The sequence below is a fragment of the Corvus brachyrhynchos genome, unplaced genomic scaffold, assembly GCF_000691975.1.
Source record: "Corvus brachyrhynchos isolate BGI_N302 unplaced genomic scaffold, ASM69197v1 scaffold37, whole genome shotgun sequence".
NCBI lineage: Eukaryota > Metazoa > Chordata > Aves > Passeriformes > Corvidae > Corvus > Corvus brachyrhynchos.
This window is the reverse complement of record NW_008239289.1, coordinates 377894-404103: the sequence shown is the minus strand read 5'-3', so window position 1 is coordinate 404103 and position 26210 is coordinate 377894. Positions and strand designations below refer to the sequence as shown.

The 26210-nt window shown below is 37.8% G+C and overlaps 1 protein-coding gene across 18 annotated transcripts in view; it reads left to right on the top strand.

Annotated features, from left to right (window-relative positions):
• The first annotated feature begins 1646 nt into the window (after window positions 1-1646).
• CUNH9orf3 (chromosome unknown C9orf3 homolog) overlaps window positions 1647-26210 on the top strand; it is a 219043-nt gene continuing 194479 nt past the window's right edge. For 15 of the 18 annotated variants that reach the window (XR_001864014.1, XR_001864015.1, XR_001864012.1 and 12 more), the window contains exons 1-5: window positions 1647-1687; window positions 7200-8153; window positions 12695-12861; window positions 19805-19967; window positions 24103-24351. Coding sequence is in view for 11 of the 18 variants with exons in the window: in XM_017740426.1 (XP_017595915.1) it covers window positions 7348-8153; window positions 12695-12861; window positions 19805-19967; window positions 24103-24351 (1385 nt within the window). In the remaining 7 variants the exon portion in view is untranslated. Of the gene's footprint in view, window positions 1688-2767; window positions 2975-7199; window positions 8154-12694; window positions 12862-19804; window positions 19968-24102; window positions 24352-26210 lie in introns of those variants that run through there. The other 3 variants (XM_017740424.1, XM_017740423.1, XM_017740429.1) reach the window with 3 other exon arrangements.

The window sequence follows — 26210 nt, the reverse complement described above, 5'->3', positions numbered from 1 at the left end:
CTTCAGAGATCCTTGTCTGCGGGTCAGGATATTAGCTTACATTACCAGCTCGGGTGCGTATGCCAGGCTGTGTGCTCGAGTGACTGTGCATGGAAATAGCTATCTCTGTTGACTGTTGATCAAAGCAGATGTTTCTGGCAGAATCAGCTGCTGGGAGAAATATCTTCAAGCAGACTTAGCATAAATTGGTAGGGTTCGTCTGACCGTCCTTAGTTTGCTAGAAAACTCAATTTGCATACATTTCTACTGAGTTATTCTAATGGACTATTATTTCAGGGTGTGAGTTTGTGTGCTGTGTGAAAAACAGAAAAGCTGAGATAGAAATGGGCACCATCTTAGGGATTAATGTCTGCGACTTGTATCAGCATTTGTGTGTGAGTTTGTGCAACTCTGATTTTGCGCGATAAAAAATAGTGATACAGTTTGTAAGGCATTAACTGGTTAATGTATTCAAATATTTGCAACAACTCTAAGTTGGAGTTTTTCAGGGCTTGGCAGATGTGAAGTACAGAGCTGTAACTGCTTGGATTGGTTGGAGACCAGTTCTTTTGATCTTCTCTTGTACACCCCTCTCTTTCATTCATTTTTGTTTTCTAAGATTTTGGAAATGCATGAAAAGAAACAGCTGTAGTTGTGCTCTGAAACAAGAGGTACTTTGTGTATGCTTCATGTTTGGCATATGTCTTCATGACAAGATGTGGGACTATCTTAGGCAACTGCATTTTGCACCTGCCTTTCACAGTCGTGTAAGCCATGACAGTGTCACATGTAAGACCATCCTTCACTGGCTGATGTAGCAGGAGTGCAGTGAAATTAAGTGTGTGCTTGGAAAGGGAGTAGATGATGCAGTGCATTCTTGATACTGCATTTCTAGCTTCTGACACTGTATTATGAAGTAATCTCTAATGACCACATATCTTCTGTTTTTCAAGGTTGGTGGGTTTAAGTTTGTAAGCCTTTAACTTGCTTCCACCTAGTAGTGCCTCTGATGGACATTTCAGCAAGTTCAGAGGGTTTTCCAATTTTCTCATCTGGATTATTGCTGTTAGAGTGGAGTTAGACTGGAGTAATTAGCTATTAGCATTCAAAATAACAGCTTCTTGGAATAATGAGCTATCAATATCTGGTATCATAATTGATAACTCTCGTTTTTAATGTGCTGTTTACAAGTTTAACTAGACTCCTTTGTATAGCAATTCTTCTCCTCCTCTTCCTAGTTCATGATTTAAAATGGGTGTTCTGGGTAGTTTGGCTGTCCGTGGGGTTTTTTTCATCAACTTTCACTGGACAGAATTATATTTCCAAGTTCTTCCCTATCTCTTTATTTCCTTTTTCCTCTTAACTGTAAAACCCAAGACTATGAGTTACAGTGTATTGCCTATCGAAAAGAAACTTTTTTTTTAAATAGATATTTCTAGGAAGCTTAATCTTGTCTACTTTGCAACTGTATTTTATGTTGCCTGGAAACTTTTTTTCTCGTATTTGCTTTCAGAGACCTGTGATTCTAACTCGGGCTGATTCTTTTTGTGTTGGGGAAGATGAAACAGGAAAGCCTTATAAATATGATTGCCTGACAAAAGATTTTGGGAATATGAAAACTACAGGCGACATCGAAATGAAAGCCACTTTTGAAATACCAAGTCTTAGTTACTGAACAACTGGAAAACAATGGTATGGCCGACTGAAGGTAATCCCCTCTTGATTGAACAATACCCTCTGCTTGCAGGCAGGTCCAAGGGTCAGAGCAGACCCTACTAGCTCAGCAGAAGGGGTCCAAAGAGTAGTTTTTAGAAGTTAAGATGTAACACTCTATGGTAATATAAGAACTCTTATAGGCTGTATGTAAATGCTATAGGATTTGTATCTTGTATTAGATTGGTTAGTGACAATTAGAATATTCAGTACAGAAGATGATTTATTGTATTGTAACCAGGACTTCAGACACTCTTACTCACACTCTTACTCTTACTCTTACTACACTCTCTACTTCTTCTTCACTCTCATTCCTCTCTTGCTCTCTCTCTCTCTTTACTTACCCGCTTACTCTCTTGCTCTCCTGGGCCTGCTCCGAGCTGAGTCTGGCAGCTCTAAGCAGTGCCCCTATACCCATGCCCTTTGCAATAAACCGCATGTTCCAAGATCTGACTATAGAGATCTCTCGTCACCGTCTGTCTTCGTCTACGCCCGGTCCAGACTGAACCCCAGAGCACCTGCATTTTTGTATTGAGTGGAAAAACAATGTTATACAAATATAATTCCCCGAAGGATAATTTCTCTCCTGTTTCCCATTCTTTGTGTCTTTTATGCAACTCTGTTATGTGCTGGTGATCAGGACTGACTCTGTTAATGTTGGCCACCATCTGCTGTTATTGTTTTTTCTTTTGCGAACATCTGTCTTCTAAAATATTAAAACATAAAACTAAATAGTCAGCTTGCCCTGTAATTTTATTACTTATAAAGTACATTTGATAAGAAAGATGGATTGAATGTAAGGTCTATTTTTAAAACATACTAGTAATTTTTTACATCTCTGTGTGTGGAAGGAGTATGACATGAACTACTGTTTGTGAAATGATTGCCAGGACTCTGTAGTAGCTTTGCAATTTCTAGTACTTTTTTTTTCATGCCTAGAATTCAGCTAGTGAACCTCCTTTTCTAAAAGTGAAATGCATTACTTGCCCAGAAATTAAATACTCATATTATGGGTATAATACAGCAAAAAATACTACAGAAGACAATGTTGAATAAGAGAAGTATCTCAAAAAAAGATGCAAAAATAATGTTTCTTTTCTGTGATGCCAGTACCTTGATATATGTGTAAGATGATGAAGAACTTATCATACCAAATCCAAAGAGTATTTCTCAGAACAGTGTATTTATGAAGCAGTAGTAAAAGATGTACTGTTTGCATACACAAAGCTTGAAGATGTGCAGAGAACTTCCAAGGTGTACAGCAAGGATATTGCTTCAGAAGGTGAGGTAGCATGTCTCTTGTATTATATCAACACCATGACTAGAGTTTGTTCTCTTAACCTGTTAAGGAAAAATGAGAAGAAATCCAGAATGAATGACAAACTCTAGACTGAATTAGTTCTATGATTGTACATAAGTTTGGGAGTTAAGTTTTTTACGCTCCTTGTCAATCTGTACTCAATTTGTCACAAAAAATGTAGGAAAGAGTCCTTTGTAGGAAAGAATACTTCCTTTGTTTACCTAGGCTTGACTGGTAAATTTGCATACCACTGCAGGTCCTATTGATTCTGCTTAGGATTTTGATGGGCTGTACTATAGTACCTGCAGTAGTAATCATGTTGGAGAGATAATAATATTATGATTTGTTTACATTTTTGGGAAGACTTGGTTGAAGAAAAGACACCATAAAGTTGTATTTATTCAAATGCAGTTGGAATCAAATGGTAAATTAAGTAATTATTTACAGCCTGTTCAGTTAAACTCCCCAAATTATCACATATTTATGAAAAGACATCACAGTCTAAACAAAGAAGAGCATGGAGTTTACATATTTGATAGTTGCACAGCTACCTTTTTTCTCCTCACGGATCTCTAGTACCTGTCATTACAACTTTTTCCTTCTGTGAGTACACACATACATTTTCTGCATATCATCTCAGTGGTTTAGTCACATTGGACCAATGAGGGACAGGCTATGTGTAGATGCTGAATTTCGAACAAAGGATCAGAATGTTGTTTTACAACATTGTTGAACTAGCATTACTGATTGAAAGCAAATGTACAGATACCTAGACTTTAAATAAATGTAACAATATATATACATATAAATAATTTTGTCCTGTTCAGTTATGTGTTTTGAGAATGGTCCTTTTAAGATTTTCTTTTAAAAAGTCATTTTATATACACCTTTTAACTCTGATACTACTTTCTGTTGTAATTTTTATTCTCCTCTTTTGCCTAAGTGCATCCTTCCTTTATCATTTTTTGCTTGCATTTTTTTTTCCACTTGGCTTTGTTTCAGGTTTGCTTTAATGTGATTCCTGTGTTGTTTCATTGCTACAGAGGTTGTGTGTGTGGTCATTCAGTGCCCTGATCTTTGACTTTTTTTCTTGATAATAAAAAGGCTGTCTATTTAAGTGTCCACTATCTATTTCAGCATCCAAATAAATGGTTAATTCTTGTCTTTTCTTCTTGAATAAAATGGATAATTTCCCGAGGTGGCTAAAATCCAATATTTGATAAGCCAACCAGAGCCTGAAGTTGGGGTAGATACCCGTCTTGTCTGGGACACAAGCATTTATCTATGTATTTGAATGTCCTAAAATTAGCAGTGCTGTTCAAGACAATCCATCTATTAATTTCATGTCAAGTTAATTTTTATGTAACATGACTTTGAGCCCAAATGAAACACTAAATTATATTTCTATCTCTTAATTAGGTGACTATCACCATGTATGTATTATTATTTCTACTCAATTGTTCTAAATTCTGGATAACCTTATTACTGGCGTTTTGTTTTTTTTTTTTATTTTTCTCCCCTGTAAATGCTGTGTGTTTTCAAGAAGTACATCCTTTTACCATTAAGTTTCTTGCTTATTAAGCAGGTTAAATAAAGCAGGATTAAAATGCACAACTGTTTTGCAGCTCTATTAATATTTGCTTTAAAAAAGAAATCTGGAAAATACATTGTGTTAGCACTGATTATACTTATAAAAATTTTGGGTTGATGTGAGTCTGAAGTTGTAAAAAGAATAGTTTAAAGGCAGTGTATGTTGTTCATATTTTATAATGACTTGTAATTTTAGAGTGAATTTTATTGCGTATGTGCTCAGCTGATTTACTGCACAGAGGGGTAACATTACCTGCACACAAGAGGGCACACTAAGTCCTCTGGAATATCATTGCAGAAACCCTTTTCAATTAGGGTAGATTAATATCTGTAGAGAAAATAATGAAAGCACACTTTGACTGTAGTGCTGTTTTTAATGTTAACAAGTGTTTTGTATGAATATTTTATGTATGTGCCAGAAAACTTAACTAATCTTATGTTTAAGTCCTTTTGGTTTATTTTGGTAAATATTGTGAAATTCTGTGGCTGAAGATTATTATTGTTATTTAAAGTGGCTTAAAGAAAAGATCTTCTATAGTGGTCTTCTATTGCAAATGCGGAGAACACTGTTCCCTGGGAGTATATTTTGGTATTCTTATACTTAAAATGGTATATTCCTGTTCTTACTCTTTATTTCCTCCTTCCCTTTTCATTTAGTGTTTCAGTTCAGTAACAAGAAAAAGCAGCTCTATTGAATACAAAAAACAATAAATTTCTGCGGTTTTAGAAAATTTGCTCAATGTAATGCCTTGGAATGCACGGAGCATAGTTGTATTGGCAAGACAGCTGAAGTTTTTTTACTTGTCTTTTCTCCATGGCCCTCTAGGGAGAGGCTGCCTACATTTTCTGTACACACCCAGTCAGGTACTGGGGTATAGCAGGTAACCTTCCCTAATTGCCTCATCCCAAGGCTGGCCTCTCCTCCCTATGCTTGAGTGCATAATATAGTACTCACATTTTGTAGATGATGTCAGTATTATATTATACATATTTACAAATTAAACATGTGTTTGTGCAAAACAGAATCTGAATGTTAGTTCAGTGTTGGGTTTTTCCCCACCAAGTCACTTTATTTCTTTTCTCTATCACCAATAATTACCTGACCTGCTAGCAGTCATGAGATTTTGGTATTCAGAAAAAAAATCCAGATAACATCAAGTTCAGTCCACAGTGTAACACACAGACATCACAGATACATTGCTCATGTTGCCTGAATTTACTGAGCTATTTCAGTGAAAGAGAACCTTCTGATGTGAGCTTGTTCCCTGGTATGGTTGCAGAAATACTGTAAGATTGTTAAAAATTGAAAGGGGGATTTTTCTCAGTTTGTCTTCGAAGAGAGCCCTGTAAGAGTTGTTTTTGACTACTAGAAAGCCATTGAGGTAGGGAGATACTTGCTATGTTTTTGTGCTTTTGTGAAACTAATTTAGGGATCTGTATAGACAATTTCTTGCCAAGTGTTTCACTTAGAGATAGTAGCTTGATAGCATGGCCTGGATTCCTATAAAACATATAACAAGTCTTGGGGGAGTCTGGGTGCTTGTCTGTGCTGACTTTGAGGTCTACACAAAAATTGGCTTTGGATGGTGAAGTCTATGATGAGGTGTAAAACTGTGAAATAATGTCTCAATGGAGTATCTGTTCTCTTAAGGCACTTAGAAGCAGGCCCGGCTGCTGCTGATGAGTGTCACTGAAATGCCCGGGAGAGAACTGTCTGTATTCCATCCTCTTGATTTCTATTCCTTGTCTAGAAAGCGGATGAAAAGGACTTAAGTGGGCTAAAAGTGCATGATTTTAGCTCAGTGGTCATAGCAAAACAGAGAATGAATGTCAGTTTAGCTTCTGTGATAAACTTCTGCTTATTGTTGCAACAAATATTGGTGCATTTTAATATTTTTGTGCCTTTCTAGGTATTTACATATTTTCCAGTGAAAAGACACTTTGTTTTCTATAAGGCGCTATTCTGAGTGTTGTGAATTCCCAGCTACAAAAATGTAATTACATACCTTAAGTATTTAATTATAGATTTAAAAAATCTTCATGAGCAATCTCAAAGGAATACTTGGAATGCACTCCTTGTAAATTGGCTTATTTTCTTGTAATTTACTAGAAGTGCTGATATGAGAGTTGTTGTAATGTGGAAAGTATATTAATCTGTGGACATGCATTTTATATAGGAATTTATTGCTCTAAAAATTTAAGACATATGAGGCGATTCATACTTACTCTTGTTATTTAAAATTCCAGTAGAAATATATCACTATCTTTTGATACATTTGAAAAAATGCAACTTTAAAAAAAAAAACGGTGCAGGATTTTTGTGAGTGAAGAGAGTCAAGAGTCAATACAAGTTGACTGTGGTAAGGGTTGTTTCTATTGATTTGTAAAAGCTGTCTAAAATACTTTCATTTGCGTTCTTAACTGAAAAATACAGCCAGTGGTTCTTGACAGCAAATCCTGAAGCCATTCTAGCCTGACGCCATTCTGTGGAGATACAATGACCCTTTAGCTGCACTGTTTGTAATAAAGGCAACTGGACTTTAAATGGGTTTTAGAATTAGTGCATTTCAGAAATGGTTGTGAGATGATTTCCTTTCTTTTTTTTTCTTTTTTTTAGAACGCAAGAGGTGGAGAAACTACAATTTTAATATCCTAATCTTATTCAAAATTGCTTTTGGCATTGGGAGGCTGAATATTCTCCTTCTGGAGTCATCATATATAAGAATTGTCTAAAGCATTGTAAAGCTGTTGCCCAATAGACGAACATGGAGACACAGCTAGACCCCATGAAGGATGACTTGCCCTTACTGGCAAATACTAGCTACATGCTTGTAAAGCACTATGTACTGGACTTGGATGTGGATTTTAAAGGTAAAGTTATTGAAGGCAGCATAGTTTTGTTCTTGGAGACTGGGAGCCAACACAGGAAAACCAGCAGTGCTGGGAAAGAATGCTGCCAGTCACAGTTTGATGAAACCTGTGAAATGAGGGCATCTGAACCCTGCCACATTCCTATGATAAATGTGCCTACCTGTTCATCTAAAACGGAATATAACGATTTTGCTATCAGTGGTAAAGAAGAAGAAGCTACTGCTGATGAAAGTAGTAACCATAGCAACAATGAACAGGCTTCTGGGATTTCTAGTTCAAAGGACCCCTGTGACATAGAGAATCATGGAAACAAGGATTTTCTGCTGGTATTGGATTGCTGTGATTTAGCTGTGCTAAAGGTTGAAGAGGTAGATGTTGCTGCTGTGTCAGGCATTGAAAAACTTATAAGGCCTGCCAAGCTAACTGGTGTTTCACAGGAGCTGGAAAATCTCAGGAACCAGATTGTACATGAACTTGTGACTTTACCTGCGGATCGCTGGAAGGAACAGTTACACTATTCTACTCTCTGTAGCCAGGCACCTGGCTGTGGGGAGCTTGTGTTTAGTACTGGCACCTGGAGCCTGGAGATAAGGAAATCAGGAATTCAGACTCCAGCAGACTTTCCTCATGCAATAAGAATATGGTACAAAACCAAACCAGAGGGAAGATCTGTTGCATGGACTACAGACCAGAGTGGCAGGTATGTAACTATTTGCTGAAAACTTTGTATGCAATAAATTTAAAAAGGTGCAAGAATGGAGAATCATGTAATTGCTGAGCAACTGTGAAGACGATGAGTACACTCTTCCACAGTTTTCGTTTAATTCTTGGTTTGAATCCTTTTGCTGTCCGGTAGAAGAGCAGACAAAGTCTCTGCTTGTGAAGCCCCAATGGACTTGAAGATCTCAGGCCTGTCTTAGTGTTTGTGTGTGCTCCTTCTGATTGGGAGTAAATAACTTGTGTGTATTTCAAAAAGTGTGTGCAGGGAATAGGGAATTATCATTTAGGGTAAGAAAAGGTATGAATGACAGGTTATTTTCACTGTATTACTTTGTGTTCTTTTTCCTTCCTGGCCTACACAGCATGAAGTTCAATATACATAACATTTAATGGAATTACTTCACAACTAGTCCTTTATCAATATTGTAATCAGCTTAGAAATGCAGTCTTTTCCGTTTAGTCTCTAATAATCAACTTTCAAAATCTCCTTCATCTATAATGTTAAGTACATTGATGATAGCAAATGGACTACAGACTGAAAGAAGAACTGGCATTGTATCTAGTGTTAGTGAAAAGTAATAGGTATTTATAGAAGCCTTCAATATAAGCATTTTATAGAAGGGAAACTACAGTTCACTCTTGATTCCTACAACTGTAATTGTTTTATTACAATGTTCAAAGGTGGATTTTAATGGCTATTATTTCTTTATGATGTCTAAAAAACAGGAACAAAGTTGGAAGATAAGGAACAAATTTGACCTAATTGAATACTTGCTGTTCATTCCCAAACAAGAGATACATGGTTACCTTTTATTTCAGTTATGCTAATATAAATTAAGTCTTCTCACTAGCATCTCTGTTGGTGAGGAAAATGAGGCCTTTTAATTGTATTTGTGGTGGTTGGGGAATTCTGCTACTAATCTATAAGTACCGTCAAGTCCAGAAATGTCTAAGTCATGTTCATTATTTCTTTCCCCTCCTTTTCCCTGAGGAGTTATTTTTGGTATGAGTTTAGGAAATATAACTCCTTATAGTACCCTTAGATCTGAAAATTCTGAATTTTGACTGCACGTGAAGGTAGGGCAGTTGCCTGTGATCACGTGTCTATGTCCACCTGCCCTACTAACAATGTTAGCAACACTCAGCTGGTATAGGACTCCTCGTCTGTGTGTTTTGAGCATTTGGATGTTTCTTTTAAGCATCTAAATCGCAAACAGTTTTGACTCCTTATGATCCTTTCATTGCAAAGCATTGTTCTTACTTTAGTGACATTTCATGGCAGTTGTACACAAATGGATGGAATTTTATGGATCAATAATGGAGCAGAAAAAGCAGGCTTGACAGGGATCCAGCAGTTTGATGGTAAAAAATAGTATAAACTGATTTATTTTCAGGTTTGCATAGGGTATTCCAAAAACTAATGCCTGTCAGAAAATGAATTTTCATACCACAGTCATTAGAATCTTTCTTGGTATCTTTTTAAAATCAAATTCTATGTGTGATGAGCCCATAAACATAATGGTAAATCTCATCGTGTTGCCATAGGAGGATTCTTCAAATTGTTCAAAATTATGCACATGATGCTTTTTTAGACAGATGTCAAATCCTTTGCCAAAGGAGTCTATACTGTGGTTCCAACCCTGGAGAAAAGTAAATAACGAAGTACTGCTTCTCAAAGTACACTTCCTATATGTTTCTTCTAATTTAACACTAGTACAATGTTTTGAAATTTAGCTTATGCACAATTTTATCAAGGCTTGCATTTTATTTGTTTTAAAGAATGATATATAATACACCAAAAAAAACAGCTGAAACAAAGCTGTGTAGGATGAGTTTAGGCAAGTTCAGATATGTGTATGCAAATGTTATCAGAGCAGGGTACACTTCTGGTTTTAGTACAGGAACGGAATACATGGAATTTCAGCATTTCCCTGTCTGAGCTTTTGGGGCCAAACAAAAAGTCAACCACAGAGCTAACTTGTGCTAGTGGAAAGAGGGAAGGAGGGGAAGTATAAAGGAATGACCAGGAAGCCTACCAAAACACACTTGATGAAAGGGACACTCTTGACCTCTCTAAAGTTGAATGCTAGTTCCTTCCATCTCTGGTATGATGACACAGGTGTGTAATATGTACATCTGGGTAATAAGGCATATTAGGCAGCCAATCTAACTGAAAATAAATAGAGGGGGAAAGAGAAGAGAGTAAGATTTGTTTGGAAAATACTACTGAGGTTAGTTTGGAAGGTAGAGTTATTTACTACAAATTAGAAAATGTGTCATGAAAATAGATGTTTGTTTTTCAGTGGCATGAGTAAGCATCGTTCTGGGCTCTTGGAAACTGGAAATTCAGGAAGGAAATAAAGAATTTGGTTTTCTTCGTAGGCAAGGTTTGGTAGAATAAGATAGTCCAGAACCCTGGTACATCACAGACTAAATCCTAAGAGGCTACCCTCAACTGTGAGGAATTCTCTACAATTATTTTGTATAATTTTGTTCCCAGTGTTGAACAGTTATATTTGAGCAATTAATGAAGCAGTTTGGAGTTTGTTGGATTACTCATGTGATATGAGGTGATTTCTAAAAACTAACAAATGGCATGAATAGAATGGAGAAGTAAAAAAAAAAATTTTAAGAAATAGGCAGACCCTGAGTACAAAATAAATGGATTTGATATTCCTGGAAATGTGGAAGGCAACAAACAAATATTTGTAAAAATTTTAAATTATCTCCTCTGAATTAGTTGTCCTGACTAAAAGGAACACAATGGGAAATATGGGTATTATTGACAATGGGAAATATGGGTGTTTTTTTTCAACAGTCAGTAATACCCATATTTCTCACTGTGAGCAAGAATACCTGCTCTGATGGAATCTGATGACAATCACTGGCACCTTGCAGATATGTAAATTTTTAAGGCAGAATAAAAAAGTTGGTGTGATTTAGATGCCAGAAAACCCTGCTGCTTTGACAAAACCAAACAGTACCACAACTAGTACTTGATTTCTCCAGTAGTCTGGGTGGCTGTTCACTGGGAATACTGGCCCATGTTTCTCAAGGCCTTCTTAAATTGCACCTTTCATCCCTGTTTTGCTGGAAGATCAGCTGGCCTGCTATTAGTTAAGCCACAGTAACTTGATTGTGCCAAGGACAGCTCTGGATCTAATAGCACAGATAGCAATGACAAGACAAGAGGGCAAAAATATCTTCAGAATATATTTCATCTGTGACTGTCAGTATTTCCAAGTTCTTTTTCTCTGTATAGTTTGAAGTTGGCTTTAGAGAAGGAATAGCTTGAAAGGAAAAGCAGGTTGGAGGAGAGTAAATAAGATGCTAATATCTTAGCCATTGCAAAATCAGTTTTGCCCTAACAACTTGTCTCCTACTTTCTAAAGTGTTTTGATTTTTAAACTTAAGTGGTGAAAGATACTGATCAGAATATTTTTAGCCTCAAGTGTTCACAAAATAATCTGTTTTGCTCCCATAATATTTAACTTTAAATATCATAGGTTTTAAAAAATTCAGTGTAGTGAAGTGATGCTTTCAAGATTTTCTTTCTTTTACTGGAGAAACCTATTGACTGTGGGTTTTTTATATAATTTATAATTGAAAAAATAGCTTTTTTTCCCTTAAGATAAGTGGTGTTGTTATGCAAGTAATAGGAATTAAGATAAAACTAAAAAATGCAAAAAAATAAGTAAACCAGGAATCATTAAGTCCATCCACCAGCAAGACAGAAGGAGTTAGTGAAAGGCCTTGCTACCTTCCCAGCTGTAGCTAAGTGGGTAGTAAGAAATTGACTGGCATGAAATACTGCAGCTGAAATTGGAAAAGGTTACTAGACAGAGAGGTTCTGCCAGGGAGCAGGTTAGAGAAACCGCAAAAAGAGCAATACTACAAGGAAGATTGCTATGTGAGAAGCAAGGAGGCTGAAGTTGATAGGAAAGAAATTCATTCTTTGTATTATATTTCCTGTGATTGAGATTCCCAAAGACAGGTGAGCTAGGGTGCAGTACCTGTAAGATTAAATGTAAAAATATCAGGATTTATTGAGGCTTGGACTAAGGAAGACTCAGAACCAGATCTAGTGCTGAATTTGCATGAGCTTCCAGGTTGCTAATCCAGGAGATTGGATTAATGATAGTGAAAGCACTACTGGATGATAGCAGGGAGGTATCACAGGTATTGGTGAAGCCCTGCAGTGGCATCATCACAAGATACTCAGAAGCCTTCCTTGACTTTTTGGGTCCAACTGGAAGCTATTGCTTGAGGCTGGAAGACTCATGCAAAAGCAGGAGAGGGAAAAGACTGGGGTAGTGTTTTCTAGTTTGTAATTAATCTTGCTTTTTTGTCTTAAATTAGTTAGATTGTACTTTGATTGGTTCATGTCATACAGGTTTGAAACCTACAGAGCTGAAGTTAAAGAAAGAAACCACCTCAGTACAACAGCATCTTTTCGATATAGAACTTAATTCAGTCTGTTTTATTGTAATTCCAACTTCAATCTCTTTTCCTTCCATCTAGGCCGTGTGTTTATACGATGGGATCACCAATAAACAACAGAGCCCTCTTTCCATGCCAAGAACCACCCATTGCCTTGTCAACATGGCAAGCCTCAGTCCGAACAGCTGCAGGCTTTGTTGTGTTAATGAGTGGTGAAAACTCTGCAGAACCAGTCCAGCTTCGAGAAGGTGAAATATGTTTTTCATGGCAAATTAATTTCAATGTTTTATAATTAGAAATAAAGCTTAGTAAATACGTGATTTGTGAAAGAATGAAGTTCCTAACCTTAAAAGCACTTCTGTGGCTCTCTGTAATCTCCTGGTCATTCTGTGGAAAAGTTACCTGCTCAAGGCCTCAGGATAACTTTGTAAGTAGTCAAAGTATCTACATTTCTTCATTTCAGAGTGTTGCTTACTTTTTTCCCCTCTGTGTTTCCAAACCTAGATTTCACTTTTTGTAAATTGGCTTTATTTTGATCACAGTGTAGTTGAGTGCTTTGTAGATGAAGTGCCTTATCAGGCTCTCAACAGTTTCAGGCCTTGGTAGATAATTATCTTTCAGTTTTAGTTCTCCAGTCCAAGTGTAGTTCAGCATGTGATTAGAAGCAGCCATTGTGTCATAGCTGTTTCCTGGAATACATGGAATAGCTGAAGAGTATCAGGTCAGTGCCCTGAAATTCTGTTCTCTGTGGGGTTTTTTTGCATTGATAAAACATACTTTTTTCAACAGTAAGCAAACAAGCATTTCTTCTGTGTTGGTTATACTTTTATCTAAACTTCTTTCTGCACAGAGAAGTTTCTAAGGCAGTTCTACATATAATAAAGTATGTCTTGCTCAATTAGTTTTAATATAATCTGTCAAACTGGGTCAGTATTTTCTAGCGTAAGTAGTTCTGATGAGAAGTAGCATATAAAAAAAATCCTCTGCTCCCCTTTAAATAGGCAGGTTTATTCTTGAGGGGAAAAGGAAAGAATTGAAAGTCTCCTTGATTTGAGAACCATCAGTTAATCCATTCGCATGGAATTGTCTGGTTATATTTGGCGATATGTGAGGCCTTTTTCAAGGCTTGTCTCTGCTGATGAAATAGGGAAAAGTGCCATGAGGAGCTGCTCAGCTCACGTGGAGAATAATACTTTCCTGTCTCAGCATCAAGAAAGCAAGGACACTCTTGACTTAAGACTAGGATAACAGCTTTTCCATCAGCATTTAACTAGTTTAGTGAGAGGCCTCATAATCTTGCTTACATACAGGTGGAAATGACAAACCAGCAAGCTGTTTGGAATTGTAAAAATGTACAAAACTAATACAGAGGCAGAAAGGGAAAGGAGTAATATTCTGAGGAATGTTTTAAAACCCAAGTAAACCCAAGATTTAAGTGCTAATCTGAAGCCTTGAATAAATTCTTAATGAATTTAGGAGTACAAATTCATTAGTTTAATTAATAGGACTTTTAAGAGTTAAAAAGTTCGAAATCGTCTGTTGTGGGGTATGCCCAGCCCCTGCCCTGGAAGGAGGCCTGCTGAGATAAAGAGATTGCATAACTTCCCAGCAAGATCCCCTTGGAAAAGGCAGCACTTCGCGGTGAGGGTGAGAGAAAACAAGAACCATGATCCTCTGAGAGACCATATGTAGACTCTTTGTAACTCATTGGCTTCTACCCTCTCATACCCACCCTTGTATCCCTGTAAGATCTACCCTTCTCCCCCTTTGAGTTTGGAGAGCTCGTCCCTAGCCTCCCCTTTGTGGTGTGTGGACTAATAAAACTGCCTCATGTGGAACTGCTAAATGAGCCTCTTGTCTCTCTCCTCCCGGTCTAGCCTGGGGTTTGCCTTGCAGAACAAGAGCTGAAGTCTTGCTGAAATCACTAGAGAGCTGACAGCCTGCTGAGACAGGCACCTTTCTGCAGAAGCATCCCGGCGGCTGAGGGAGCACCGTAGACCTCCGGAAGACTGTCCCTTGCAGGACACTCTCTCTGGGTTGGTCACGGCTTCCTGGGTCTGAGCCCTAGAACCCAACCCAGCCCCAATAGTCTGTTGTTCTAAATAACCTGTCCACCTAGATCTTGTAGTTTGGCAATTATGGAAGATACATGAAAGGTATCCAACTTAAAATTTTGTCTTTACACACCAAAAAGCCTTTCAGGGTAGCTTCAATTTAAATAAGTTTGCCAAGTTGTTTACACGTGGTATGCTGTTGCTGTGCTACATATTTATAAAATCATACGTAACTAGCAGAATAATAAAATGTATTTTTTAAAGTGCAATTTATTGGAAAGAATTAGCATTTTGGTAAGCAGTTGTGAATAAATTTATTCTGAATAATTTTTTCTTTCAAAAGTCATACTTGAAACCAGTGTGCAGGCAGACAATCAGAGAACAGCAAGCACAGTTGATTGCTTCATGCTTTTAGAGATCTGCATTCTGCTTCACAGACACACATCTCTACGTGTACGGATGCAGTAATCCAGTGCATAGCTGGGCTAGATGTACTCTCATGTGCACTTTCCACATTTACCACTTGTATTTGCAGGTTTTGGTGAGAGTCTTCCTCCCATATATGCCATTTTTGCATTTTGCCTCCTACAAAACTTGTGGTTGATACTGTCATATGAAATAGAGTGAAGCCACATTTGTTTGAAAATACTGATAGAATACTTACACAAATTGAAATTGTAACTACTTGAGTATGACCAAAAATCATACCTTGCATTGTTTATGGAGTACTTAGAGAAGTTGATCAGAAAAATGCAATTAATAATGCTCTTTGGGAGAAAGCTTGACAGGGAGCACTAAGTGTGTGTAATGTGAGCCATTTAAACATTAGATTTATTTTTCTATACTTGTCACTTTTACTTTCCTTCAGCACATTACTCTAACACATAGAAGCTGCAAATACATTTAATCACAAACACCTTTCCACTTGTTCAATTCATATTCAAGAAGTAGGTATTTAGCCATTGTGTGAAATAGACTGGCATGCTTTTTGTGTTGTTACTCTACTGCTATGATATCCTTGATCTTGTTTTAGCATCTGCACTTAAAGTGAGGAGTATACTTGTACTGAGAGAAAATATGGTGCTAGAGAAGCCGCTGCTACTGCTATGTAGTCAGCAGCAGCAATAGTTGCTTTTGCTTGTGCTCCTCACTTTTCACAAGGCAAAACAAGAGAGTGCAGTACTTGTGTTGATTGATTTCCAGTGTGTATCAGGGACTACAGCAGCAGAGTTGAGAGCCCATAATTCCTCTGAAACAGTGTTGAACTAATTCTCTGGCATAAATGTGAGGGAACTCTGTGGGAAGTTCTGGTTTTCAGATGAGATCAAAAAATCCCTACAAGTTACAAAAAGTTTCAGAAAGCTGGAGGCTCCTTAATCCTGGTGCTCCAGCCAAAGAGTAGTTTTTACATAACTACTTATTTAGCTGCACGTTTTTATATTAGCACTAGCTCTTACCTTGTATATCAGTTGCTGTATGGAGCTATCTCACCTTTTCCCTAGAGGTAGTGGAACTTTGTGGATTTTACTAAATGGTAAACATCAGCTGTATTTTGTGGGTTTTGTGTTAGTGCAAACTATTTTACAAAAAATGCACTGGTAAGTAAAAAAGTTCATAATGTTCTTGCACCTGGAATTAATAGATATAAGGCATTTTTTTTTCAGTTATAATGAATTCTTCAGAACTCAAACAATTTTAATGATTTCAAACATAGCTGAATGCATTAAAAATTCTAGGAAGTAATTGCATCATTCATCATTATTATTTCAAGCAGGAGAAATAAACGACCTTTAAATTGTTCTTTTACACTATTCTAAATAGATTAAAATTTCCTGCTCTTGTTAAACATTTGCATGGAAAGTTTTTCACTTTTAATTCATAGAATAGGTGATTGTTGCTGTATGATTTATGCAGTTATGATACAATAGATTTGTTTTGCAGAACTGAAAAAAAATTTAAATTATTTTCAGAAAAATGGGAACAGAAAAAAACAAAATATTTTGAAATTATTATAATTGCCAAAAACAATTATGTGTAGGAATCGAGTATTTTTAAAATTACAGTACAAGTAGAAGGACCAGGGTGATCAACCTCTGTTTTTCCTGTGGACTAACCCCAGCCCAAGCTCTTGTTTTTCCCAGTGTGTTCTTGCTTAGTCTGAAGATGTTTTTATGGGACAACACGCTGTATTTGGTAAGGAAAGCCACCTCCCTGTTTCAGCTGCGCTGTCTGTTACCCTAGAGATGGAGCTGTCTCCAAGGTTGACACTGAAAAGCACAGCGCAGCCAGAGGACGGGGAGAGCAGCGAGAAGGAATTGAGTGACGCTTGTGATCCCCATCTATGTGCTGGGATAGATCATAGGATACAGATGAAGGAAAGCAAAACAAATTCCACTGACATGAAGACAGTATAAGGAAGGAAGTGAAGTTATGGGATAGGTCACGATGGGAGACAACCTTACCAGTAGTGAGAGGACAAGACACAAGGTCAGTGAGTTAGTTAAGCTGTCTTTGAAACAGTGCTTCATGGTTGTCTCTACAGAGAACTTTTGCCAGCCAAAAGACCATTTCAGTCACTGATCAGCAAATGCAGTATTTTCCAACCTGAAGGATTCCATGGCTCTATAAAGAGAACTCACTTGTCATGCCCATGCATGTGATTTCAGTCAACAACTGTAGGATGAATATATAGGTATGCTACATAGTTGAGTGTGAATGCAGAGGGCATCCAAAAGCACTGCAGGAAATGGATTGAGCCCTGGGTAGGTATGCAGAGACATTATAAAACTTGGCTCTTGCTCTGGGAGGATCCATAATTCACATGATTTCTAAAATCCTTGCAAAATCAAAGGGGCTTTGGTACCTTCACTCTTTGGCATGGGGTCAGCTCTAAGTAGCATATGTTCATTGCCAATATGTGTAAATTTCTGAATGCAGTACATGCTGTTCTCCCTGGATTGCTAATCTGATTGCCATTCCTTTTTGACATTCTGTTCAATCTGTGCAAAAGACTCTCTATGGTCTTGCTTGCTCTAGCCTGTCTTACTAAACTTGTTTCTCACTGTAAGCATCTCTGATCTCTGTTTGCCTAGCACAGGCCAGCACCCTTTCCTCTTAGACAATATCCTCACAGTTGTGAGAACCTTCTCCTTTATACCTCATGCCATTTGGAGCAGTTTTCTGTGACTGCTTTTTGACTTCCATGCTTTTTTTTGGAACATAGTTGAAAACACGTGACAGTTTTTCTGTTACAATTCCTCAAATTTTTGCTTTTCCCTGATGTTATTTAATTCTTAAGATTTTACAATTAACATAGATGCATGGAGCATTTTGTAATGCTTTATAGCATTTAGATGCAACACTGAGTGCAGAACCTCTGAGCCTTGTCCTGTATGCATGTAAGTTGATGGCAGAGCTGCTACTAACTGGATGTGTGCAGGCTTGTGCCTCTAGCACAGTGTCTATCAATGAAACTGTACACCAGGAACTTGATGTTTTGAAATACTGTATCGTTGCTGTCCTGGATGACCTTTTTCTCTCAAGGTGGCATTTGCTTGCCTTGGCTTATTTGTAGCTTTGTTAAGTTAGTAATAATAATAAAAAAACAAAAGGTGGGGTGAAATTTGGCAAACAGTTACCCTCCTTACTCTTAATGTGTTTGGAACAAGTAAGTTCATTCTGCTTACGTACTGACAGGAGGTTAGGAAAATTACAAGGGTAATATATGTTCACCTGACAATACAGACAAAAGGCTTTTGATGGTGGATGTTGCCTGAAGTGGAATGGGGTGAAGGAGTATAAGTGGTTTCTAGTGCATATGAGAGGCAAAGGCTTTATCTGCCTCTCAGAAGACTTCACAAATGCCTTTGTTTTGTCATACTAAATAGAAGGTGGAGAAGTTGTTGAGGCTAAGCAAAAGATTTTCTTCTTTGTCCTTCCTTTGGACAGCCTGACCTTCTTTGGTCATTAAGGTAGGAAATCAAGTGATGCTTTGCAGCAGTTGTCTATTTCCTTTCCTCTATGCCTTGTGGTCTCCACTTAGTTGTGTTTTTTTCCTTTTTTTTTTCTTTTGGTAGTGTTCCATAGCTGTAGTCAGAATACTTTTGCAAAAGAGCAAGTATTAAGGTTCTCTCAAAATAACTGACATTTGTATATTTCCACTGTTGCCCTAGCTACAGTCATTTGCACATGATTCATCAGATTGTAACTCATGCTACGCTCTTTTCAAGAGAATTAATCTATTAGTGTGGTGTAGTAACTGTATTATGACCGTAAATGAATATGTAGATGTGATTCTTAAACTATATCCTTTTTAAAGGGACAAACAGAAAATCTAAGCAGCATTTATATTGATGAAAAGTACTTTCCTCCACTTTATCAAAATGTGTTTGTCCTATGCCATACTTACTCCTTGTCTTCACACATTGTGTTCCCATAATGATAAAACTTAGCATTTTTTTACCTTCTAATAGATTCTCGTCTTGTCTTAGCACCTTCTGGGTAATATGACCAAACTGTTGACTTAGGTAATATCCCGTCTGAGTCTAAGCTTTGATTTCTTACTGCCTGGTTGACACATTATGTACCTCAGATAGATGGGTCCAATTCACAAGCATTAGTGTTATTTGTTAAAACTTGCCTATCAGTTTGGTACTGCCCAGAACACAAATAAAGGGATTTGGGTTGTGTGAGATAATACAAACAAGACAAAGCCATAAGATAGTAGATTCAAGGGTGAAAGAGTTTAATATTTTGTGTCTGTGTGTCTGTGTGTGTGTGTATTTAAAGGTGTCACTAGATTTCACGTCTGACGTGATTCTTGGGCAGTAACAAACACATTTGTTACTGATCATGTTAAGTTGCATTCATAACATCCCAGTTATGGATGATTTATTTACCGGTAAAGACATCAGCAGTTAGAGCAAAGTTGCAGGTGTAAATAAACAGTAACTGAATCCATGGTGTTTACATACAACTGTTCTTATATGTCTCAGTGAAATTATTTTTATTTCCTCCACAAAAATACCAGGATGTAAGGTGGGAGGTGTGGCCTGAAATCTCAAGTACATGAAAATGTCAAGTACCTAATGTGTTCTGTAAGACTGATGAGTCTGTACAAATGTTCTTTTGTTTACAGGTGTTTTGAGCTGGTACTACTATGTGTCTATGCCAATGCCAGCATCCACCTTCACTGTTGCTGTGGGGTGCTGGCAGGAAGTTAAACAGCAATCCTTCAAACAAACAGCTGCTATTGAAACAAACACTGAGTTCCCCTTGCCATCATCACAAACTGATTTCAGGTTGGTTTATAATATTGTTGGAAAATTAGATACATGGGTAGCATTTCCATTTACTGTGTGGAATGTGAAAATGAGTCATATTAGCACAGGAATCAACATAGGACTTGTTTGATCTGAACAGAAAAATCTTGACAGGAAAATAATTCCAAAGGCATTATTTCATGGGTACAGGTGTGGTTCTTTTTATGTGAAAACAAGCTGCTTGGTGAGTAATAGGGTTTGTAAATTCCACTGTCCGCTAGATCTGTATCCTATATCCTTAATACTCTGCTGCAGCAATGCCAGGTCCTGTCTTGTTTCTTAAAATACTTGACTCAGTCCATTCTGGATACCTAATGCCTCCTACAATACTGGCTGCTCAGTTATTTGTTCTGCTCCAGTCTCATTGCACAGTTAGAGCTGGCCTGTGCAGTGGTTTACCTGAGGTGATGTGTAATGATCATGAAAGATTTGGTACAGTGATCCCATAAAATGGATCAATGATTCTTAGCTGTTTTTGACCAAACTAGTAGAAATGTAATTATTTTGGATACATCTATTCCTCCTCTCAGTCTAGTCAAAACTCACTGAGTTTGAATTATTACAGAGTGGTGGATGAACAAAACAAAATATGCCTGAAAGTAAGACTTGAAGATAGAAAACAAGTTTCTGGAAAAATACCATTTGTTTTCACATGTATTCACCTTAGTTAGCAGAAGTCTCACACATGGGACTTGATTTCCTCATATATTACTCTCAGCTTTTCAAATTCATATCATAGCATCACAGACTAACCCAGGTTGTAATGGACCTTGAAGGTTCATCTAGTCTGTTCTTTCATGGGAAGGAGCTTAGATGAAGATATCTAACACCCATTGGCCCTTGTTTTGGCCATGTTGCTCCTTGTGAAGAGAGAGACTCTGTGGTCTTTGTAGATGCCCTTCAAGTGCTGAAATAGTGCGATAAGGTTCTCTTTCCCCTTCCATGAAAAGGCCTAGCTCCTTCTGTCTTTCCTCACAGGGAAGGTTCTGCAGCCCTTTGTTCATTTCTGTGTCTTCCTTGAACTGTGAGACCAGAAGGAGACACGATGCTTCAGGTACTGCCTGACAAGCTCTGTTCAGAGTGTGGTGATCCCAGTCTGTCTTTGCCAGCAATGCAGCTGCAGCTGCAGCCCAGGATCTGATTTGCCTTTTGCTGCAGTGTCAAACCAGTGACTTGTGTTCAAGTGATTGTCCCCTGAACTTCCATGTCCCTTTCAGCAAAGCTGCTCCCCAGACACACAGGTCACAGCCTGCGCTGGGCCCTTTGGTTGTGTCATCCCAGGTGCAGGACTTTGCACTTGTCTCTGCTGCACCTTGCACTGCTCTTGCCAGCCCCACCCTTTCAGCCTGTCCAGGTTTCTGAGATGGCTCTCCCTTTGGATGTGTCCACCTCACCACCTAGCTAACCTGAGGGTGAGGGTGCTTTCTATCCCATCATCCAGGATATTTGTGAAGATGTTGAACAGTGTGGGACCGAACATCATTTCTTGGGGAACTCCACTAGTGACAGACTGCCAGCCTTAGTGAAAACCATTGATCACCACTCTCTGAGCATGGCCCGTGTGTCAGTTTTGTACCCATCTTGCAGACCACCTATCCAGTTTGTATGTTGCCAGTTTGTCCAGGAGAAGGTTCTGGGAAAGTGTGGTCAGTGTTCTGCGGAGCTCCAGGCAAACAACATCCGCTTCTCTCCCCACGTCAACAGAAGTTGTTATTTTATTGTAGAAGGTGATTAGGGTCATAAGTATTTTTTCTGTTACTCAATTAAAAAATTTGCTGAAAAAATACTTGTCTTTTAGATAGCTGTTTTGAATAATACTCTGTTAACATTAAGACAGTGGAAGTTTTTATGGGTTTGGTAAAACTAGTCAGTCTTTGGAACTTGAGGGCTTAATATGGATTTTTTGTTGGAATTTAGAATTAAAGGATTCTGGTGACTTGCAGCTTGGCCAATTTTGGTAAAAAATGCTAATTAATCTTTAGAATAGAAATTTTTGTACTTTACCGAGAATCAGTAAGAAATGCCTATTCTAATTTTTAAATAATTTATAGGTTTGATGAAGTTCTAAAAATTGCTTTGCGTGTATTTCTTTGCTATTTATATGTTTATAATATGACTGCCTCTACAAAAGTAAGCTGTAGATGTTCATTATGTGTTCCTCGCCAAAGTACAGCACATTTGGTCATAGGAATTTATTGATCTTGATGCAAAAGATTATTCTGACTCAGTATTGATAGAATAAATGAAAACTTCTGGGATTTTTCTGTAAAATTTCTGAAAAGGGGAAAATATTTTTGTAATTTTTTGTAGCAAAAATTAGTGTAAGTTTTAATCAGCGTGGTGGTCATAGTTACGAGTTTATCTGTGTGATGGTTATTGTATGAGTTAATTGATACAGATAGTGTGATGTATCTGCAGCAGTTAGTGTCAGTAGAAGAAACAGAACTAATGTGTCTTGGGAAGAAAAATGACAAAGAATAATCCAGAAATCCTCAGCAAACATGCTGTCTATTGTATGTAGACAAAAACGGAGACCCTAAGTGTACAAGATTGTTCTGCAGCTAATCAGGACACAAAAATCTATGTCCTTAGAAATATGCTCTTACAGTTAATATCCAGTTAATCTTTAGTTGGGAGTTAGCACAACAAAGATTGTTGCTTGTTTCAGTCAGTGAGACCAGGTAACCAAACCAACATTACTCACAGTAGCAGACATTTCTAGAAAGGGTGTGAAATGGATAGACAAGCAAATGTTAAGCCTGTGTCTCAGATAAGATAGTGGAGATAAACTCTAGGGCAGCAGGAAAAGGTAGGAATTCTGAAGGAAGCTGTTGAAATGTGTAATGTAATTTGTATCCAGATGCCAGTGAGTTTGACCTAAGGAGGCTGTATCAAAGTAAATGTTAAATGGAGCTATGGTGTTTATAACTTTATCTCCTTGTGGTCATTAAGGACTTGGCAACTTTTATAAGAGTTATGGTGCTAGCTTTCATGTTCCTGCCTAATCTTAACTCTGATAATAAAACACAAAGTGACATTGTTTTAGAGCAGAAATATACTGGATTAAGCCACCCTTAGAAAAAAAAAGTGTAGCAAAGGATGTGGTTTCTTTACGTATGTAGTCAATGAAAGGACTTAGAGTCCACTTCTTTGACAGAAAGACTTATGTAAGGTGCTAAAGTGTTAATACTTCAGCAAAATCTCATCCATTTCTACATGTTATCATTTTGTCAGGACTTACCTGGAGCATGATCTTCCAAGCATAAGTGCTTTGGGCAATGCTGGGTGCTTTGCCTGTCAAGGCATAGTAGAACCACATCACTTAAACTGAAATTTCAAACCAAGGAGAGGCTGTGCACTGTAGAGAAGACAGGCTAACAGGTGAAAACATGAAGCTGATTTCTGTTTAGATAAGAATCTATTTGGGCAGATAATTTATTGTGAAGGTATATGACTCAGTGTTTAGTAAGGATTTGATTTACCCCTCATTTCTTCCAGCTAAAGCTCTAAATATCCTGTAAAAGTACTATAAAGTAAGGTTAGCCTAATGTGGTACGATTGAATGTCTAGCATGATAAGCCTGAATTTACATCTATTGGGTATTTTTCTTAATAATAATCAAAAAAATTAGTTGAAGTTTCTGGGGAATTTTAGTAACAACAACAGAAAAAATCCCACTTGGAATTTTTACATTGTAAAACTACATTGTAAAATTACATTGTAATTGCACCTAAAATATTTGTGTTAATGTTATGCTAATATGTATAGAATATTATTTTCATGGCCAAGTTTAAATAGGACTTCTCTGAGTAAATATTTTTGTATTCTTATTAGTTCTCTTTACATATATTTTGAGCACTTATTTTTTTGATGCATATCTGTTACAAAAACAAGGTGTGACTAGTCTCTTTAGTTATGAGTGCTACTCAGACATGTAGTAATGAGTGTTTCAAAGTGCTGCACATGTGTGAACAGAGTGAGAATGCAAATGAGCTGGTCCTATGGAAATTAATTCTGTCATTCTGATATCTAGAGAATATCCTTGTCTTAGTGTAGTTGTGCACATTTCTGATATCACAATTAAGTATTGTTTTGTTTCGTTTTGTATTGTCAGATGGCATGAAGAAACCTGTGGTCATGTGGAATATCCCTGCCGTTTCCAAAATCCTGCTGCCAGGTTGCAGGCAGTCATTCCTTATAGAGTCTTTGCTCCCTGGTGCCTTATGGAAAGCTGCGAAGAATATTTGCTTCAGCTAATTCCTCAGTGTCTCTCAGCTGCTTACGCCACACTGGGTACCCACCCCTTTTCCAGGCTTGATGTTCTGATAGTTCCTTCCAACTTTTCCAGCCTGGGAATGGCTAGGTAAAGAAACTTCTTAGTATCCAATCTGCTGTATTTTGCTAGGCTCCTTTTTATCAGCTAGTTAACAGTGTCAAGTTGCTGTCAATATAAAGTTGCTGTGCTGTTTTTTTTAAACAAAACTTAAAACTCTTGTTCTGACTTCATGTGAGTAGGTTTGTTTGCATCCTTTGTGACCTTTAATTTTAGTTTTAACAGGGCTTAGGGAAGGAAAATGTAAGCCTATTAGAAATATGGATCTGAATTTCTACATTTGCCAAACTGAATTTCTTTTATTGGTTCTATTGATCTAAATACTTGATGTCATTGTCTTGTTTTCTTTCGGCACTGATTTTAGCCTTATATTTTGACAGAACAGGAGCATTTTAAAATCCAAATCTAGAGTTACTTCATAAGCCTTTCCAATGTATGAGTTTCTAGTCAAACACTTACCTTTAGAAGCTGAAGGCAGACTGTAAGGATTATATTGTCAAGTTTTCATGGAATTGTAAGGGTTCTCAAGCTTGTCCATGTCCCTCTGAATGGCATCTGTTCCCTCCAGCAATTTGACTGTAGCACTTAGATTGGTGTCGTCAGCAAACTGGCTGTGTGTGCCTGTCCTGCCTGTCCCACTGTGTGTCACTTAAAATGATGTTGAACTGTTACTGACCCCTGAGGACACCGCTCATCACTGCTCTCCACTTGGACAATGAGCATTCACTGCAACCCTTTTGAGTTGCAGTGAATATCCACTGAGTGGTCCTTACAGTTTAGAGACAAAGGTGTTGTGCAGGACAGTGTCCAATGCTTTGCATTCTGGTAGATGACATCAGTTTCTTTTCCCTTGTCCACCATTGTTGTAACCCCATCTTAGAAGGGCACCAAACTTCTCAGGTGTGATTTGTCATTAGTGTAGCCATGTCGGCTGTCACCAATCTGCTCTCTATCTTTGATGTGCCTTCTTATAGTTTCCAAAAGGATCTGCTCCATGCTTTTGCTGGACCTTGAATTGAGACTGACTGGCCTGTACTTCCCGAGGTCATCCTTCTGTATCTTTCTAAAAATGGGGGGTGTGTTTCTTTTTTCCCAGTCAATGGATCTTCACTGATGCCAGCAAGGTCATGGCCCTGCAGGCTGTGTTTATTCCCCGTGCTGCATGCATTAGCATGGAGGCTTTTAAGCTGGGCCCTTGAGGAAACTTACCAGCTTACTGACTTACTGGCTGGAATTCCTTTGTGCTGCTGTTCAGGTGCCCTTGTGCTGACCTGTTACCTCTCCTCAGGCTCTGGGCATCATACGAGTGGAGTGGATTGAGGTTCCCCTTTCCCAGCACCTTTAGTGTAAAGCTCTCTTCACCAGCCTGGCAAGCTTATGACTGAAGATGCTCTTACCCTTCTCTGACAGATGGACCCTATCAGCAGGCCAGGTTTCTCCAAGCTAGTCTCATGGTCCAAGTTGCTGAGCTCCTGGTGTGGCCCCAGTCCTACAACCTTTAGCTGATTTGACAGATTTGACTGGCCCTTCCAAGCTGTAGATTTTTGTTTTTTCTACAACCTTCCTCTTGCAATCTTCTTTTGGGTTAAAAGTAGAAAATTATGCTGGCACATTAATGATACTGTATAGTTTTTAGTGTAAGTATACTTGCTTTTTTATTCCATGAAGCTCTAGAAAACTTAGACATTTAGCATTCAGTCACCCTCCTCTGCCATATATGGCCTGTTGCTTTGTAGATACTTTTTACTGGTTACTGAGTTTTCAATGATAGTTCTTCACTCAATGAAAGCATTGCTTTGTGCATTCAATGTTGCTTTGTGCACCTACCACAAATTATATTCTCTGGTTCTTTGCCTGCTGGTTTGATTTGGAGTGAGGTGTGATACTGT